This window comes from Pongo pygmaeus, chromosome 19, assembly GCF_028885625.2.
Source record: "Pongo pygmaeus isolate AG05252 chromosome 19, NHGRI_mPonPyg2-v2.0_pri, whole genome shotgun sequence".
NCBI lineage: Eukaryota > Metazoa > Chordata > Mammalia > Primates > Hominidae > Pongo > Pongo pygmaeus.
Genome location: NC_072392.2, coordinates 3,905,179 through 3,924,236, shown reverse-complemented (window position 1 = coordinate 3,924,236; position 19,058 = coordinate 3,905,179). Strand labels below are relative to the sequence as shown.

General features: G+C 43.7%; 1 protein-coding gene across 1 annotated transcript in view; it reads left to right on the top strand.

Annotated features, from left to right (window-relative positions):
* ZZEF1 (zinc finger ZZ-type and EF-hand domain containing 1) overlaps window positions 1-19,058 on the top strand; it is a 137,884-nt gene that overhangs the window by 5,190 nt on the left and 113,636 nt on the right. The window contains exon 2 of the mRNA XM_054459311.2: window positions 14,548-14,692. Within this exon, the coding sequence (XP_054315286.2) occupies window positions 14,548-14,692 (145 nt within the window). The remainder of the gene's footprint in view (window positions 1-14,547; window positions 14,693-19,058) is intronic.

The following is a 19,058-nucleotide window of genomic DNA, read 5'->3' as shown; positions in this document are numbered from 1 at the left end:
ATCCTTTGACACTTAGAGCATACTGTCTGGCCTTGTTGTGCAGCTAAACTGTGAGGCTGCCAGCCACCTGCCTGCACTACCATTGTACACAGGAGGTCTTTGGTAAGGGATGGCTGGCTGTGGATGGTGATGAGGCAGTACAGGAAAGATCCTTGGTGAGTGGAGATTATTATTATCATTACTATTTTGAGACAGTGTCTCTGTTGCCCAGGCTGGACTGCAGTGGCACAATCTCAGCTCACTGCAACCTCCGCCTCCCGGGTTCACACCATTCTCCTGCCTCAGCCTCCTGAGTAGCTAGGACTACAGGCGCCCATCACCACGCCCGGCTAATTTTTTGTATTTTTTGGTAAGAGACGGGGTTTCCCCGTGTTAGCCAGGATGATCTCGATCTCCTGACCTTGTGATCCACCCACCTCGGCCTCCCAAAGTGGTGGGATTACAGGCATGAGCCATCATGCCTGGCCGAGTGGAAATTATTTTTGCTTACTTTGGCTTTGTGTGCTTTGCTATGGGGGAGTTAATGGTATTGGTTTCTTTGGAGAAATTCATGACCTAGGAGGGCTATGGAGGAAAGGCCACAGCTCTTTTGTCTCTCCCTGATTTCCAAAATACCACCTCACCATGGTACTGCCTTGCTTTAGAAACTTCAGTGGCTCCCCATTGCCTTCAGAATCACATCTGAATAGTGGAGCAGCCTTTACACACTTATACCTTCTACCCTTGTCTCCCAGTGCTCTTTAAGCAGCCACTTTATTGTCCCGTTTCCCACGTGTGTGGCAATTTTGTCCTTTGCTCTCCTTCTCCTCCTGTCTGCTCCCTGCTCCATCCTAAGCCCACTCCAGTTTCAGGGACCACAGAGAAGCACTTACCAGCAGCATGGAGTTTGAGAAAGGCTTCATCAAAACAAGGCTTGAGAGGCTGGAAGAATTTGCCTGGCAAACAAAGAAAGAGATTTTCCGTTTGAAAGGCACAGCACATGCAAATATACTGAAGTGAGAGGGCATGACACATTTTGTGAATGATACTTTAGCACCTGGTCTAGAGTCTGAACCGGCTGGGACCTTGGTACTCATTGCCTGCAAGCTGTTCCCTCTCTTCCCCCGAAAAGGGACCCCTTTCATAACAACCTGGATGGGTGTGTAATTAGCCTGTAATGGCATCAGCGGGTTTGCCATGTTATGAGTCTGCTCATTCTGCTGTTCTTTAGACTGAGCTTGGGAACTGGGCCTTGAGCCAACCTGCTTGTGAGCAAGTTCTAGTTCCACCATTCTCAAGCCAGGTGACTTTGGTCGACTTACTTGACCACGGTGTCTCAGTCGCCTCACCCATAAAACCAGCTCACCTGCTCAGTGCTCAATAAGTGTAATTGGCATTGTTGCTGCTTTCTATGGTTGTAGTTCAGGATGTTTATTCTAGCCTCTGTAATGTCTTTTTTTTTTTTTTGAGACAGAGTCTCACTCTGTCGCCCAGGCTGGAGTGCAGTGGCACAATACCAGCTCACTGCAACCTCCGCCTCCCGGTTTCAAGCGATTCTCCTGCCTCAGCCTCCCGATTAGCTGGGATTACAGGCACCTGCCTCCATGTCTGGCTAATTTCTGTATTTTTAGTACAGACAGGGGTTTCACCTTGTTAGCTGAGCGTGGTGACGCACGCCTGTAGTCCCAGCTACTTGGGAGGCTGAGGCAGGAGAATTGCTTGAACCCGGGAGGTGGATGTTGCAGTGAGCTGAAATCGCGCCGCTGCACTCCAGCCTAGCAACAGAGCGAGACACCGTCTCAAACAAAAAAAAAAAAAGAGAGAAAATATCAGAGTACATTCTAACTGATGAGAAAAAGTATTGCGTTGTTTCTTGGAACTTTGATACCAATTGTGTGTATGCTAGGTCATGATGCAGAATGTATTTTACTGGATCAGCCAATAAAAGTTGAGAAGCACTTGTTCTGAGGTTTATTGACAAACTAGAGGGATCCCAAAGGGAACAATCAGGATGGGAATGAGACTGAGACCATAGCAAATGGAGAGCTGGTGGAAAGAATGGAGAAGGGTTTGGCGGGAACTCTGAGGACCTGATCACTGTTATCAGTGATCTGCAGGCTGTCTCTGGGCAGAAGGAGTAGATGTGTTCTGAATGGCCCCAGAGATGGTAACTAAAGGGAGGCAGGTTTCAGTTCACTAGAGGAAGAGAGTTACTGCTGTCAGAACTGTCCAGAGGAGATGAGCTGGGAAGCATCACTGATGTGTGTAACCGGAGGTGGCTGAGCACTCTCAGAGACACTGGAGAACGGATTCAGGCAGTACAGAGGCACCTTTTTTTTTTTTTTTTTTTTTTAAAGATGGAGTCTTGCTCTGTTGCCCAGGCTGCAGTGCAGTGGTATGATTTCAGCTCACTGCAACCTCCACCTCCCGGGTTCAAGGAATTCTCCTGCCTCAGCCTCCTGAGTAGCTGGGACTACAGGTGCCCCTCACCACGCCAGGCTATTTTTTTTTGTTTTTAGTAGCAATGGGGTTTCATCATGTTACCCAGGCTGGTCTTGAGCTCCTGGGCTCAAGCGATCCGCCTGCCTTGGCCTCCCAAAGTCCTGGGATTACAGGCGTGAGCTAACGCATCTGGCACTAAGGCACATATTTTAAGAGATTTGTAGGTCCCATACATAAGAGAGCTTATGCAGATCTGGGGTGATCAGCGCCCTCCACCTTTAATAGTCTCCAGTGGCCCCATGGTGCCCTTACTTTAATATCTGAGCTCTTCATCCTAGGTCTGCCAGGCTCTTTTTATTCTGACCTCTAGCCCTCTCTTCATCACCTGCCCTGTTCCTTTCCAGCCACACCAGGCAGGTCATAGTTCTCACTATCTGCCATACAGTCTTTATGTATGCTGACACTCTGTCCCCTCTACCTGAGATTGCCTCTCCCTCGCCATATACTTTCAAACTCCTAGTTATCCATTAAAGCACAGTTGAAGGGTTGTTTTTTTCTGGGCCATTTCCCCTAATGCCCCTCCCCATCCTGGACTTCTCATCCCTGGAGTGTCTGTTGGCCCATGATATAGTGGTTAATTGTGGCATCTGGAATCAGTCCAGGATTCAAATTCAAGCTCCATCATGTACTAACCATATGCCTTAAACAAAATACTTAACCTCTCTGTTCGTCACCAGCAAAAAGGTAGTACCTACCTTTAGAGTTGTTGTGGAAAATACGAGTTGATCCATGTGAAGGGCTTAGAACTCTGCCTGGTGCTGACTAACATTGGCTGTTGTAAATAGTTGATACTCTTCTCGTATCGTAATTGTCACACCTATTACATTGCTGCTGTTGGTTTATAGATCTGTCTTCTAGGCTGTGAGGTTTTTGCAGGGAAAGGACTGTGTGTGCCCTATTCATCTTTGTATCCACAGAACCAAGCACAGGATCAGGTATTTATATATTATGTATAATATATAATATTACATATATAATATATAATATTACATATTATATAATATATAATATATAACATATTAATATTAATATAACACTAATTTATATATCATATTAATACATTATATAGTATATATAACATACTATATAATATATACTATATAATATATAACATATATAACATATAATATATACTATATAATATATATAACATATAATATACACTATATAATATATATAACATATATATACTATATAATATATATAACATACTATATTATATATTATATAGTATATACTATATAATATATAGTATATACTATATAACATATAACATACTATATATTATATAATATATACTATATAATATAGTATGTATCATATATACTATATAATTATATATTATATAGTATATATTATTATATAGCATATATACTATATAGTATATAATTGTATAGTGTATATTATATAATTAGTATATATTATATAATATATACTATATAGTATATATTGTATAGTATATATAATGCATAGTATATATAGTATATAGTATATACAATGTATAGTATATACTATATAGCATACAGTATATAATTGTACAGTATATACTATATACTATATAGTATATATTGTACAGTATATACTGTATGCTATATAGTATATAATTGTATAGTATAATATAGTATATAATATATATAGTATATGTATGTGTGTGTGTATATAATGGCAACTTATCAGATAGTGCTGAATGAATGTATGAGTAAATGGGCTTTTGTAAAGTCTTTTGGCCAGGATTTTGAAAATACATTTAAAGTTCAAAACCGATGGCAATAGGTAACATATGGTACTCCTTAGTTTATAGAATTTGTTTTTATTATTATCCTGCTTGATCCTCACTAAACCCTGTTTCACATCTAAGTCCATTTTACAGTCGAGAAAACCCAAGCTTAATGAGGAAGCTGAGGTTTAGGGAGACTGTGTAAACATACTTACAAAAAAAAAAGTAAAAACCAGTTTCTCTGTCACCCAGGCTGGAGTGAGTGGTATGATCACAGCTCACTTGAACTCCCAGGCTCAAGTCATCTTCCCACCTCAGACTCCAGGGTAGCAAACCTGAACATTTCTTTTCTTGAGACAGTTTCTGAGTGTTAGGAAATTACATAATTATTTGATGAAGCTGTTCACAAAGCTGTGGTAATGTTTTTTCTTAGCCAAAATTATTCGTTTTTGTTTTGTTCGAAAATCCGTTTTATCATATTCATTAACTATTGACGAATCAGTAGAATCTATTAAAAATAGCAAAAATGGCCCGGCACAGTGGCTCATGCCTATAGACCCAGCAGTCTGGGAGGCCAAAGCAGGAGGATTGCTTGACCCCAGGAGTTTGAGACCAGTCTGGGTAACATAGTGAGACTTTGTTTCTACAAAAAAATAAAAAACTAGCTGAGCATGTCCCAGCCACTCAGGAGGCTGAGGTGGGAGGGCCACTTGAACCTAGGAGGTCAAGGCTGCAGTGAGCTGTGATCACGCTACTGCACTCTAGCCTGGGTGGTAGATGAAGACCCTGTCTCAAAAAGAAAAAAAAAGATAGCAAAAATGTCACTATTTTTATAGCCTTGGTTATATAGAATCTTTATTAGCAATACACAGCAGGAGTTGTGTGGGAAGTTGGAGGTTCAGGGAGTGCTTGATTTGTGGAAGTTTTGGTAGAAGTAGGACTTGAGTGCTACCTTAAGATTCAGAGGGAGTGAGTCTCACTTCTAGAGTTGATAGGAGTTCACCTGGACAAAAGGTGCTGAAAGCAACTTTTATAGATGGAGGAAAGTAATGAAGCTAAGAGGTTTTAAGCATTTGGTCTTTAGATGGTAAGGAACCCCAGGGGTTATCTGGTCAAAGGAAGGGGAAGGGAGTTGTGATGAAGAACATGAACCCTGGAGCCTTAGATGCAAACACTAGCTGTATGACCTCAGGCAAGGTACCTGACCTCTCTGTACAACTATAAGATGGGGAGGTTAATAGTACTGTTACTGTTGTGAGGAATAAATGACATTATAGCATATAAAATGCTCTGCTCAGTGCCTGGCATTTAACGAGTGCCCAAATATTGATTCAGAGTTTCCAAGTCTGTGTGTCATTCCCAACCGAATGAATGATAGCTGTGCTAATCTCCTCGGACCTTGAGTCTTGCAAATATCATTATTTCCTCAGTATGCTATAATGTGAACAAGTTGGGAAGTAGCTATTATCTGGTAGTGTAGTGTTCACTACCCTACCAGAGGCGGGGCCTCAGGGAAGATGAGGCTGTGCTCTGTGCCACCTCCTTCTTCCCCCACCTGTTCCACTTTTTTTTGAGATGGAGTCTCACTCTGTCGCCCACGCTGGAGTGCAGTGGCGTGATCTCAGCTCAGTGCAAGCTCTGCCTCCCGGGTTCATGCCATTCTCCTGCCTCAGCCTCCTAAGTAGCTGAGACTACAGGCGCCTGCCACCACACCTGGCTAATTTTTTTGTATTTATAGTAGAGATGGGGTTTCACCGTGTTAGCCAGGATGGTCTCAATCTCCTGACTTCGTGATCCACCCGCCTTGGCCTCCCAAAGTGCTGGGATTACAGGCGCCCACCACCACGCCTGGCTAATTTTTTGTATTTTTAGTAGAGACGGGGTTTCACCATGTTAGCCAGGATGGTCTCGATGCCCTCACCTCGTGAACAGCCTGCCTTGGCCTCCCAAAGTGCTGGGATTACAGGCCGAGGCAGGTGGATCACTTGAGGCCAGGAGTTCGAGACCAACCTGGCCAACATGGCGAAACCCCAGCTCTAGGAAAAATACAAAAATTAGCCACGTATGGTGGTGCATGCCTTTAATCCCAGCTACTCGGGAGGCTGAGGCATGGGAATCGCTTTAACTGTGGAGGCAGAGGTTGAAGTGAGCCGTGATCGCACCACTGCACTCCAGCCTGGTGTCTCAAAAAAAAAAAAAAGAAGAAAATTTAGGCTTTTATTTTTATCAGTTGGACATGCACACGTTACGTAGCCGACAAGACTTGAACAAGAAACAATGGTTTCCTGCTGTCCTGTCCCAATGTCTCATTCCCCAAGAACAATTACTTTTCAACTCTAGCTGGTTCTTGAGTGTTTAACTCTGTATTACCAAGTAATATGTTTATGTTCTTTGTAATTGTTTTCAGTTTTAGGCTTTATCTATTTTATTTCCACCATCAGTGATGAGACTTAAGTTGTCTTTCACCTTCCCATCCTTGCCCATGCATGCACGTCCCCTGCTACAATTCTGTCCATTTTGTTTAGATCACCCTTTGACCTTTACCTTATTATGATTACGTAAGTTGTTTACATTGCTGTGCCATACAGTACCATGTTTTTGTTTTTCTTTTCTTTTTTTTTTTTTTTTTTTTTGAGGCAGGGTCTTGCTCTGTCACCCAGGCTGGAGTACAGTGGTGGTGCAACCTTGGCTCACTGCAGCCTCGACCCCCTAGGCTCAAGTGATCCTCCCACCTCAGCCTCTCGACTAGCTGGGATTACAGGTGCGTGCCACCACGCCTGTCTAATTTTTGTATATTTTTATAGAGAGGAGGTTTTGCCATATCGCCCACACTGGTCTTGAACTCCTGGACTCAAGCAATCCACCCACCTTAGCCTCCCAAAGTGCTGGGATTATAGGCATGAGCCACTGCATCTGGCCTTTTTTTTTCCTGTACATCTTTTTATTTTCTTGGGAGTTAACAATTGAATAGGTACTTTTATTTTCCTAATTTCGGTCTTTTATCATTAGTTTAGTCCCAGATTTTCTGCCAGTTGTCTAAATCTCCTCTAACAGAAACATTCAATATGTTTAAACACATGGGCATTCTATCAACTTCATCTTCTCAAGGAAGTATTTCCTGAATCCTTCTGATCTGCTTTAATCTAGATTTGTTATTCTCTAGGTCTGCTGTGCGGGTGTCATCTGAGAAGCTCCATCATCCTGGGGATTCATTTTCTCTTGTTTGGATCCCATTAGTCTCCTGTCTTGTCATATTTCTTCGTTCCGGTGGCTACATCTTCTAGTAGCTTTCTGAAAAAGGGAGGATTGAGTAGTTCATCTTTTGAGAACCTTGCCTATGTAAGAATGGTTTTCTTCTGCTCTCTCAAGTTGATGGGATTTGGGCTGAGTATTGACTTCCGGGTTAGAAAGGGCATGCCCCAGAATGTGGCAGTCACTGCTTTCATTGCCTTCTGGCTTCCGTGTGACTGCTGATTGAGTCCCATTGGGGTTCTTGACCTTTGACATAGAAACTGTTTCTTCTCCCTGGAAGTAGGACTTCCCTTTTTCCTCAGTCTTAAAAAATTTCACTGTGATGCACTTTTATCCCGTGTGTAGGGTAATCAGCCCCTGCAGTCACGGAACTCATGTCCTTCAGTTTGAGGAAATGATTGAATAGTAATGATAGTGATTTCCTCCCCTACGTTTTCTGCGTTCCATCTTTCTTAAACTCTTGTTTGGATGTGGGACGTCTTGAACTGATCCCCGGATTTCCCTTCGCTTTTCTCTCCTGGTTTCCTTGAGCTGGCCCCCTGACTTTCCTCGCTTTTCTCTCCCGGTTTCCTTAGTTTTGTCTGTTGCCTCTACTTTATGGGCACTTGGGTCACTTCACCTTCCAACCTTTCCTTTGAGATTTTTGTTTTGTTGTGATATTTTCATTTTCAAGAGCTTTTTATTTTTATTTATTTATTTTTGCTTTCGAGACGGAGTCTCGCTCTGTCACCCAGGCTGGAGTGCAAGGGCGAGATCTCAGCTCACTGCAAGCTCCACCTCCCGGGTTCAAGTGATTCTCCTGCCTCAGCCTCCCTAGTAGCTGGGACTACAGGTACCCACCACCATGCTCGGCTAATTTTTGTATTTTTAGTAGAGATGGGGTTTTGCCATGTTGGCCAGTCTAGTTTCAAACTCCTGACCTCAGGTGATCTGCCCGCCTCAGCCTCCCAAAGAGCTGGGATTACAGGCATGAGCCACCGTGCCCGACCTCATATTTTTATTTTTTAACTTTTTAGGTTCGGGGGTACATGTGCAGTTTTGTTATAGAGGTAAACTCATGTCACGGGGGTTGGTTGTACACATTACAACTAAGCCCAGCACCCAATAGTTATTTTTTGTGCTCTTCTCCCTCCTCTCACCCTCCCGCCTTAGGTAGGCCCCAGAGTCCGTTGTTTCTTCTTTGTGTTCATGAGTTCTCATCATTTAGCTCCCACTTGTAAGTGAGAACATGCAGTATTTGGTTTTCTGTTGCTGCCTTAGTTTGCTAAGGATAGTGGCCTCCAGCTCCATCCACGTTCCCACAAAAGACATGATCTTGTTATTTTTATGGCTGCATAGTACTCCATGGTGTATATGTACCATATTTTCTTTTTTATTCTTTTCTTTTTCTCCGCCTCCTGGGTTCAAGTGATTCTCCTGCCTCAGCCTCCTGAGTAGCTGGGACTATAGGTGCCCACCACCACACCTGGCTCATTTTTGTATTTTTAGTAGAGGTGGGGTTTCACCATATTGGACAGGCTTGTCTGGAACTCCTGACCTTGTGATCTATCTGCCTCGGCCTCCCAAAGTGCTGGGATTACAGGTGTGAGCCACTGCACCCAGCCCTCTTTTTTGTTTTTACCATATTTATTTTGAAGGACTACACATTTTCTTCATCCAGTCTGTCATTGATGGGCATTTATGTTGATTGCGTGTCTTTGCTTTTGTGAATAGTGCTGCAGTGAACATTTGTGTGTATGTGTCTTCATGGTGGAATGGTATCTCTTCCTCTGAGTATATACCCAGTAGTAGGATTGCTGGGTCAAATGGTAGTTCTGTTTTTAGCTCTTTGAGGAATCACCACATTGCTTTCCACAGTGATCGAACTAATTTATACTCCCTTCAAGAGCTTTTAAACATTTTCTCAATATCCTGTTTTTAGTAATAGCATCCTGTTCTTTCATGATTGCAATATCTATTTATTATAAGAGAGTGGTGGTTGCGCAACTCTGAGTATACTAAGACCTACTGAATTATACACTTTAAAAGGATGAACTTTGTAGTGTATGAATTACATACCTTTAGTAAAGTTGGTATTAAAAATGTTTTTTGGGCCGGGTGTGGTATCTCACACCTGTAATCCCAGCACTTTGGGAGGCCGAGGTGGGTGGATCACGAGGTCAAGAGATCAAGACCATCCTGGCCAACATGGTGAAACCCCATCTGTATTAAAAACACAAAAATTAGCTGGGCGTGGTGGCACATGCCTGTAGTCCCAGCTACTCGGGAGGCTGAGGAAGAATAGCTTGAACTCGGGAGGCAGAGGTTGCAGTGAGCCGAGATCGCACCACTGCACTCCAGTCTGGGCAACAGACCAAGACTCCGTCTCAAAAAAAAAAAAAAAAAGAAAAAAGAAAAAAAATGTTTTTGGCCAGGCGCATTAGCTCACGCCTGTAATCCCAGCACTTTGGGAGGCCGAGGCAGGCAGATCATTTGAGGCCAGGAATTCAGGACCAGCCTGGCCAACATGGTGAAACTCCATCTCAACCAAAAAGTACAAAAAATTAGCCAGGCGTGGTGGTACATGCCTGTAGTCCCAGCTACTCGGGAGGCTGAGACAGGAGAATCACTTGAACCTGGGAGGCAGAGGTTGCAGTAAGCCGAGATCGTGCCACTGCACTCCAGCTGGGGTGACAGAACTAAACTGTCTCAAATTAAAAAAAAAAACAACTTTAGAAAAATATTTCTCTGAAGATATTAATCATCCTTTTGAAGTTTTATTTTACCTGCATAGTCTGTCTTTTCTCCTAGTTGTGTTTTTTTTTTTTTTTTTTTTTAAAAGATAGAGTCTGGCTCTGTCACCCTGGCTGGAGTGCAGTGACACCATCTCAGCTCACTGCAACCTCTGCCTCCTGGCTTCAGGCGATTCTTGTGCCGCAGCCTCCTGAGTAGCTGGGATTACAGTCATGCGCCACCACACCCAGCTAATTTTTTTGTACTTTGTCAGGGTTTCACCATGTTGGCCAGAGTGGTCTCAAATTCCTGGCTTCAAGTGATCCGCTGGCCTCAGCCTCCCAAAGTCCTGGGATTACAGATGTGAGCCATCACACCTGGCCTCTCCCAGTTGCTTTTTCTGAGTTTTATGTTAAGGCTTTACTCAAATGTCCAGGTGGCCTGGGCTGTCCACTCATTAAGGAATGGGGGACTAAAAAGCTGGACGCTCTTTGTGTCTGGCTTGTCAACTGGTGGACTCACAGCGAGATGAACTGGCTGGCTCTTTCGTTGGGAGATCCCCAGTGTTGGCGGCTATAGGTGCATTCCCTGAGCTTACCAGGTTCCCCAGAGAATGCTTTTCCAGTCATCTGCCTGAAGGATATGAGGCTGTGGGGCTAGTTGCCAGCATTCTGGGAAACCTGGGGAAAGATTGAGCCTTACACATTGAGCAAGTAAACATCAGTGTCCCTATTCTCAGTGTGGTGTTCTCACTTTCAGTTGTGCCTGGTATTTTCTAGTCCACATGCCGTACTGCTCTTGAGAGAATACACCCCCAGATTTCTGCCAAGATTGGGAAGGGGGATCTGGCTTTATTTTTAATAGGAAAGTTTTAAACATAAGAAAGTAGAAATAAGAGTAGAATTAGCTAGTTTCAACAATTAACCAGCTTAAGGCCAGTTTAATTTGTTCTAACCTGCCCTCTGCTTTTTCCTTCCCCTATCCGAATTATTTTGAAGTGAATCTTGACGTCATATTATTTCATCCATAAATATTTCATTATGTGTCTCTACAAAATAACACTTTAAAAAACACATGCAACACTGCTGTCGCCCTTTTCTCCTCAAAGCAAAACAAAAAGTCCAGTTTCTCCTTAAGATCATTTAGAGCCGGGTGTGGTAACTCGCCTATAATCTCAACTCTTTGGGAGGCCGAGATGGGAAAATCTCTTGAAGGCAGAAGTTTGAGACCAGCCTAGGCAGCAAAGTGTGAGACCCCTTCTCTACAGAAAAATTAAAGGATTAGCCAGGTGTGAAATACGCCTGTAGTCCCAGCTACTTGGGAGGCTGAGGCAGGAGCATCTCTTGAGCCCAGGAGTTTGAGGTTACAGTGAGTTGATCGCACTACTGCACTCCAACCTTGGTGACAGAGCAAGATTGTTTCTCAAAAAAAAAAAAAAAAAAAATCCAGTCATTTCTGCTTTTTGTTTTGTGTTGTGTTTATTGTTGAGACAGAGTCTCGCTCTAGCACCCAGGCTGGAGTGCAGTGTTGCAATTTTGGCTCACTGCAACCTCCACCTCCTGGGTTCAAGTGATTCTCGTGCCTCAGCCTCTGGAGTAGCTGGAATTACAGGTGTGTGCCATGATGCCCAGCTAATGTTTTGTAGTTTTAGTAGATACGGAGTTTTGCTGGCTTGGCCAGGCTGGTCTTGAACTCCTGGCCTCAAGTGATCCGCCCTTTTGGGAGGCAATTTGGCCTCCCAAGGTGCTGGAATTGTAGACATGAGCCAGCACACCTGGCCCAGTTCCGCTTTTTAAAATAGGCTTTTTACCACTTACATCCACTTCCCACAGCACCTGTTATTACCACCCCAAAGTCTTTTTGGGCCTGCAGCATGGGGCAACTTCCTTCTCAGCCTTGCCTACTCAGATTAGAATTCCACCTTCTTGGATCAGCCAACCAGGTACTACTTATCCATCTGTTTCCGAGGTTCCAAAATTTTGTAGCTGTTGCATCTTGTATTCTTTGTCTGTGTGCTTAAAACACACACACCCCAGATCTCTTGATAATATTGTCTTAGTGGGTTTTGGGAGGGAACAGAGGTAAATGCATTTGTTTAGTATGACTTTTTTGAACTATGAATACTCCTGATGACTGGTTGTCCAGACGCTGCTCTGAAGCCTTGAGGGATAGGATACGTGTTTTTCCCCAGAGCCTCCTAACTCATCTTTTTTTTTTTTTTTTTTTGAGACGGAGTCTCACTCTGTCACCCAGGCTGGAGTGCAGTGTGTGATCTCAGTGCACTGCAACCTCTGCCTCCTGGGTTCAAGCAATTCTCTGCCTCAGCCTCCCGAGTAGCTGGGATTACAGGTGTCTGCCACCATGCCTGGCTAATTTTTTGTGTTTTTAGTAGAGACGGGGGTTTCACCATCTTGGCCAGGCTGGTCTTGAACTCCTGACCTCGTGATCCACCCACCTCGGCCTCCTGAAGTGCTCGATTACAGGTGTGAACCACCATGCCCGGCTTCCTAACCCATCTTTATACCCCACGACCACAGACAGGTCCACCTTTATCATGAGCATTTCCCTCTGTCTTCTATCCAATGACATTAATTTTAACTGCTGCTTCCCTCCTTCCTATTACAGCCCATCAGGACTGTGTGACTCCCAGGCCTCTTTTCTCTACACTTAAGATTCCCCCAACAGGGCACAGTTTCTAGTCTTCTCTCTAGCATGGTTTCTGTCCTCTGATCTCTTCCATTCATTTCTTTTTGGTGTGTAGCTTCAAAACCAAACTCACCTTTCTTGATTGGGTCTAGTCAGAGTAGAAAAAGGTAATAGCTCCTCTCCTTTTGAATGTTAGACCTTGATTAGTGTAGTCTTTGATCCTATTGACTTTTTGGTTAATCTTACAAGGTTGAACAGAGGCAAAAATTTCCATGCTGCTTCTAAGCTCACTGTCCCCCATACTGCATTTATGCCCACGGTTTTTGGACTCAAATACAGGAATTTGCATTTGTTCCTCTTAAACACTGCATTGTTCAGAGGTCTCTGATGGAAATAGGGGTATTTATGTTAGTCATGAAACCTCAGTAGGATGTTTTCCTATTTCATGGAGAAGAGAAATAAGAAAAAGGGGCAGGAGTTTTAAGAAAGGGAGAGGGTTACTTGGAAAGGGGCTTGAAGACTACTGAAGTATTGCATGGTGAGAGCGATGTATGAGTGAGTGTATCAGCAGGAGGACAGAAGGCATTGTTGAGGAAGGGACTGAAATCTGGGGAGAGAGGGCAGTTGCTAAGTGAGGTAAGTCTTGTAGGATGTAAGGGAAGGGGGTCAGGGACACCAGAGGGTGAGGTTAGAAAGGAGAAGGGGAACACTACAGGGCTGATGTGCTTTCACTGTACTGGGCTCTGTTCAAATGTTACTTAATCCAGGCAGCAGCCTGTGAATTTGACAATATTTGCTCCATCTTTCAGATCAAGCAGCTGTGGCTTATGGAGGTAAAGAAACTTAGGTAAGGTCACATAGCAGAGTAGTGATAGAGCAGATTTAAACCAAATCTCTACTGTACCAGGTTCCCCAGATGGCCCAACATGGGCAAGAGGCAAGTTAGATTACAATTAAAGGTTAGTGAAAACAGGGCTGTGAAACAGATAAACCAAATTAGCTCTTGTGTCCAAAGAGTGTTTAAAAGAAAAAGCCCAGGTGGACATGGTGGCTCACACCTGTAATCCCAGCACTTTGGGAGGCTGAGGTGGGCGGATCACCTGAGGTCAGGAGTTCGAGACCAGCCTGGCCAACATGGTGAAACCCCATCTCTACTGAAAACACACACACAAAAAATTAGCTGAGCGTTGTGGCAGGTGCCTGTAATCCCAGCTACTCAGGAGGCTGAGGCAGGAGAGTCACTTGAACCCGGGAGGCGGAGGTTGCAGTGAGCTGAGGTCGCGCCACTGCACTCCGGCCTGGGCGACAAGAGTGAAACTGTGTCTCAAAAAGGGAAAAGAAAAAGCCCAGCCAAAGTCGAGGTGCTGTTCTAAGCCAATTCTTTATATTCTGGCACTTCACAACCAGTTGAAAAACTTCACAGTGGCTGCTTCCTTCTGAAATTATTTAGTGAGGAGGAGACTTACTACATAATTATTCTCTTGGATTACTAAATGGTTACTCTCTTGGAATATAGATTGGAATACAAATAGGATGATAAAATTGCGTATACGTGTGTACTTGCGTACATACATCCTACAGAGCACAATGAGTTCCTGTTCTAAATTTATCTTTGGTTGATATATGTGGACTCTTCTCCCTGCAACCAAAAATAAATAAATCACTGGTTTTGAGAATTTGAAATAAAAGAAACAGTTACTTGAAACAGCCCTGATTTTCTTGCATCTCTTATCTTGTAGGCCTTTGCCCAGTTTGATGCCGAGGGTGATGGGACAGTTGATGCCGAGAACATGTTGGAGGCCCTCAAGAATTCCAGTGGAGCTAATCTTCAGGGGGAGCTGAGCCACATCATCAGACAACTACAGGCCTGCTCTCTGGTTCCAGGTGAGGCATCCGTCTAGGTACTGTTAGAACTAAAGTGATCTTTGCTATACTACTGATTGATATTAGGCAAAATTGTGGCCACACGCAGTAAATTCCCCCAACAGTGTTCATTAGGCTCCTGATCTGAATTAGCGTTTCGTGTAGTCACCTCCTTCATTCCCCCAGTACGGTGGTGGCTAAGCAGTTCTACCGTTTTTTTATAACATGAACCCTTGTCACGCGGCCACCCTCCTTACTGGATCTCTTTATCTCACTACCGAAGCCCTCCTTGGCCTTCACTGTTCATTCTCTTAGCATCCTGCACTCTTTTTTGCAACATATTACCATTGTAATTGATCAATTCATTATTCAATTATTAGTAAAGTGTTTGTCTTCATTCCTGTACTATAGTTCCATGAGGGCAGGGACCTTCTGTCTTATTTCTGCTCTGTCCTCACATTTGGGGCATTTTTTTTGGCATGTGGTAAGCACTTAGTGGTTTTTTTAGAAAGCTATTACAGTAGTCCCTCTTTACCCATGCGGGAGATGTTCCAGCACCCCCAGTGGGTGCCTGAAACCAAGGATAGTACCCAACCCTATATATACTATATATTTTTCTGATATATATATATATATATATATATATATATATATTTATGATACATTCTAATGTATAAATTAGGCATAATAAGAAGAGGTCAGGCCGGGCACGGTGGCTCACGCCTGTAATCCCAGCACTGTGGGAGGCCTAGGCGGGCGGATCACGAGGTCAGGAGATTGAGACCATTCTGGCTAACACAGTGAAACCCCATCTCTACTGAAAATACAAAAAAATTAGCTGGGCATGGTGGCGGGCGCCTGTAGTCCCAGCTACTCGGGAGGCTGAGGCAGGAGAATGGCGTGAACCCGGGAGGCGGAGCTTGCAGTGAGCTGAGATCGCACCGCTGCACTCCAGCCTGGGCGACAAAGCGAGACTCCATCTCAGAAAAAAAAAAAAAAAAAAGAAGAAGAGGTCAATAACAATAGCTGACAATAAAATAGAATGATCATAACAATATACTAAAATAAAAATTATGTGAATGTGGCCCCTCTCTCTCTCTCTCTGTCCCACAGTATCTGTACCATACTCACCTATTTTGGGGTCTTTATTGACCACAGGTAACTGAAATTGTGGATAAGGGAGGACTACTATATTCAGAAATTTAAGTAAGAATAAAAATAGCTTAAAATTAAGCAATGCTGGCGGGGCACAGTGGCTCATGCCTGTAATCCCAGCACTTTGGGAGGCCGAGGTGGGCGGAGTTCCTGACCTGAGGTCAGGAGTTCAAAACCAGCCTGACCAACATGGAGAAACTCCATCTCTACTAAAAATACAAAAATTAGCTGGGCGTGTTGGCTCATGCCTGTAATCCCAGCTATTCAGCAGGCTGAGGCAGGAGAATCACTTGAACCCTGGGAAGTGGTGGTTGCAGTGAGCTGAGATCACGCCATTGCGCTCCAGCCTAGGCAACAAGAGCGAAACTCCTTCTGGGAAAAAAAAAAAGAAAAGACATGGCCTGTGTTTTTGTATGTTTTTTTTTTTGAGAGCTCAGACTTACACGTAAAGACAGAATCATAATAAAATTAACATTTATTTTTTCTAGTGAGAAGACAGTTGTGTTTGAAAGAGAAAGAAACTTTGTACATTTTCCTTTCAGTCTTGGTTTATTTTACCTCAGCACTTTTCCTGCTCTGTGCACTTGGTGTCATAATACTTAGGGTCACTAGGGCAGCAATGGAGGTAAAATAGATTTGATAGACACATAAATGTAAATCTAATTGCTCTTGACCCCTCTGGCTTACTGACTGCTGAGTGATGTATTGAGCTAGGGAAGGATAGTTTCCGTATATTAATGAAGAATGTATATTTCCAGCCAGACATGGTGGCGCATGCCTGTAATCTCAGCACTTTGGGAGGCTGAAGTGGAAGGATTGCTTGAGGCCAGGAGTTGAGACCAGCCCGGGCAACATAGTGAGACCCCATCTCTTAAGAAAAAAATTAGCAGGTCATGGTGGTATGCACCATTGGTCCCAGCTACTGGGGATGCTGAGGCAGGAGGATTGCTTGAGACCAGGAGGTTGAGGCTGCAGTGAGCCGTGATCACGCCACTGTACTCCAGCCCTGTGATAGAGCAAGACCCTGTCTCAAAAAAAAGAAAAAAAAAGTGTATGTTTCCATTCTCCCTCAGGTTGTCTTTAATTATGTAATTGTATACATGTTAACTTTTTCCCTAGTCTCATGGCAATTAAAATTATTATTATTATTTTTCTTTTGAGACAGAGTCTTGCTCTGTCACCCAGGCTGGAGTGCAACGAGATCTCCATTCACTGCAGCCTCCATCTCCTGGGTTCAAGTGATTCTTGTGCCTCAGCCTCCCGAGTAGCTGGGAGCACAGGCACCTGCCACCACATCCGGCTAATTTTTATGTTTTTAGTAGAGATGGGGTTTCACCATATTGTCCAGAGGCTGGTCTTGAACTCCTGACCTCAAGTGATCCACCCGTCTTGGCCTCCCAAAGTGTTGGGATTACAGGCGTGAGCCACTGCACCCGGCTTGAATTGTCTTTAGCCAGCTTTTATCTTAGCGTTTACATACTACTCCACTTTTGCATTACCAGCATGTGGATAGCATCAGGATCTTTATTTGGACACCTCAGACAGTTTTGGGGAGGAAAGCAAAGGGATTGAGACCACGGAATCCACCAACAGATAATTCGTAGTGCACTGTTGTGCTGGGTGACTGCTGAAATGGGGGTTGAGATTGAGAAAACGTCAGGGTCCAAATCTCAAGGCACTTACATAGCAGGCTCATGACTTAGGACTTCCTGCTCAAAACTTTTCATCAGCACCCAATTCATCAGTCTTGGAATGAACCTTTGTAAGCTGAAGTTGCTTTGGTGGTGGGAATTTTTAGTTTCTAACCTTCGTCTGCACTAAAACTAGTTCCTTTTGTATCTCATGGTGTTGGTGCTTAAGCGTTTAAGAAAAGAGAACAGTACCTTTTCCAAATTCATGAGGCTTGGAATTCATTTACTGAAGGCTATATTAATTTACCAAATGTTTCATCATATGAAAACACTTTTTCCATTATATGACAAGTTTTTGTTTTGTTTTTAACATAGATACAGCGTTTAGCCATGTTGCCCAGTCTGGTCTTGAACTCCTGAGCTCAGGCAATCCACCTACCTTGGCCTCCTGAAATGTGGGGATTACAGGCGTGAGCCACTGCACCAAATCTGTTTTTTCACATAGGTTTTGAGCAAATCAGTGCAGCATCAGCCGTATCCTAAATATGAAGCTCAGGTATTACTGTGGAGTCAGCTAAGAAAAAGACTGAGCCACTCCTGGCTTCTTTCTTCCTCAGCTTTCAGACGGCCTGTCATGGGACTTTGCCTTGTGATTGTGTGAGCCAGTTCTCCTTAATAAACTCCCTTTTATATATACATATATCCTATTATTTCTGTCCCTCTGGAGAGCACTGACTTATACAGATTTTGATACCAGAAGGGGTTCTAAAGGAACATTTTTTTTTTTTTTTCTGAGATGGAGTCTTGCTCTGTCACCCATGCTGGGATGCAGTGGCGCAATCTCGGCTCACTGCAACCTCTGCCTCTTGGATTCAAGCAATTCTCCTGCCTCAGCCTCCCAAGTAGCTGGGATTACAGGCACCCGCCACCGCGCCCAGATAATTTTTGTATTTTTAGTGGAGACGGGGTTTCACCATGTTGGCCAGGCTGCTCTTGGAACTCCTGACTTCATGATCTGCCCGCCATGGCCTCCCAAAAGTGCTGGGATTACAGGCGTGAGCTACAGCGCCCGGCCTTTGAGGAAGAGAATTTTAAGGATGGATTCCTTTAGTTGGTTTTGTAGTTTTGGGAGTTGGCTGTTTAATCTGATTAGACCCAAAAATGCTAAGGAGTCTACCTCTAATAGTATGGAGAATGCTGATAGTCCTTGGCGTGAACTGTTAAGAGAGTTGTGCAGAATAAATGCACTTGATATTCCCAATTCACCTCTCTTGAGAATCAAGGAGTTTAGTGACTCCATACATGATACCTTTGGCCATATATGGAGAACCAAGGACTATAATGAAGTTGGTTGGTGCTCCTAAGTTTGCTGGACAAAGTGATGAAAGAAGAGGATGAGCTCAAGGATTCTGTCTCCAGAAATGCTTACTTAGCCTCACATCTTCCAAGATTGCCCTGGGTGAGAGTCTTAACCTCCTTTAGACAAAGGGCTGAAATTGTGGAAAATCAGACACAAGCTCATGTCATGTGAGTGGCTGACCTCCAATGAAAGGTGCGTGCTCAGTCTCAGCAGGTATTTACTGTTAAAATGAGGGCATTGA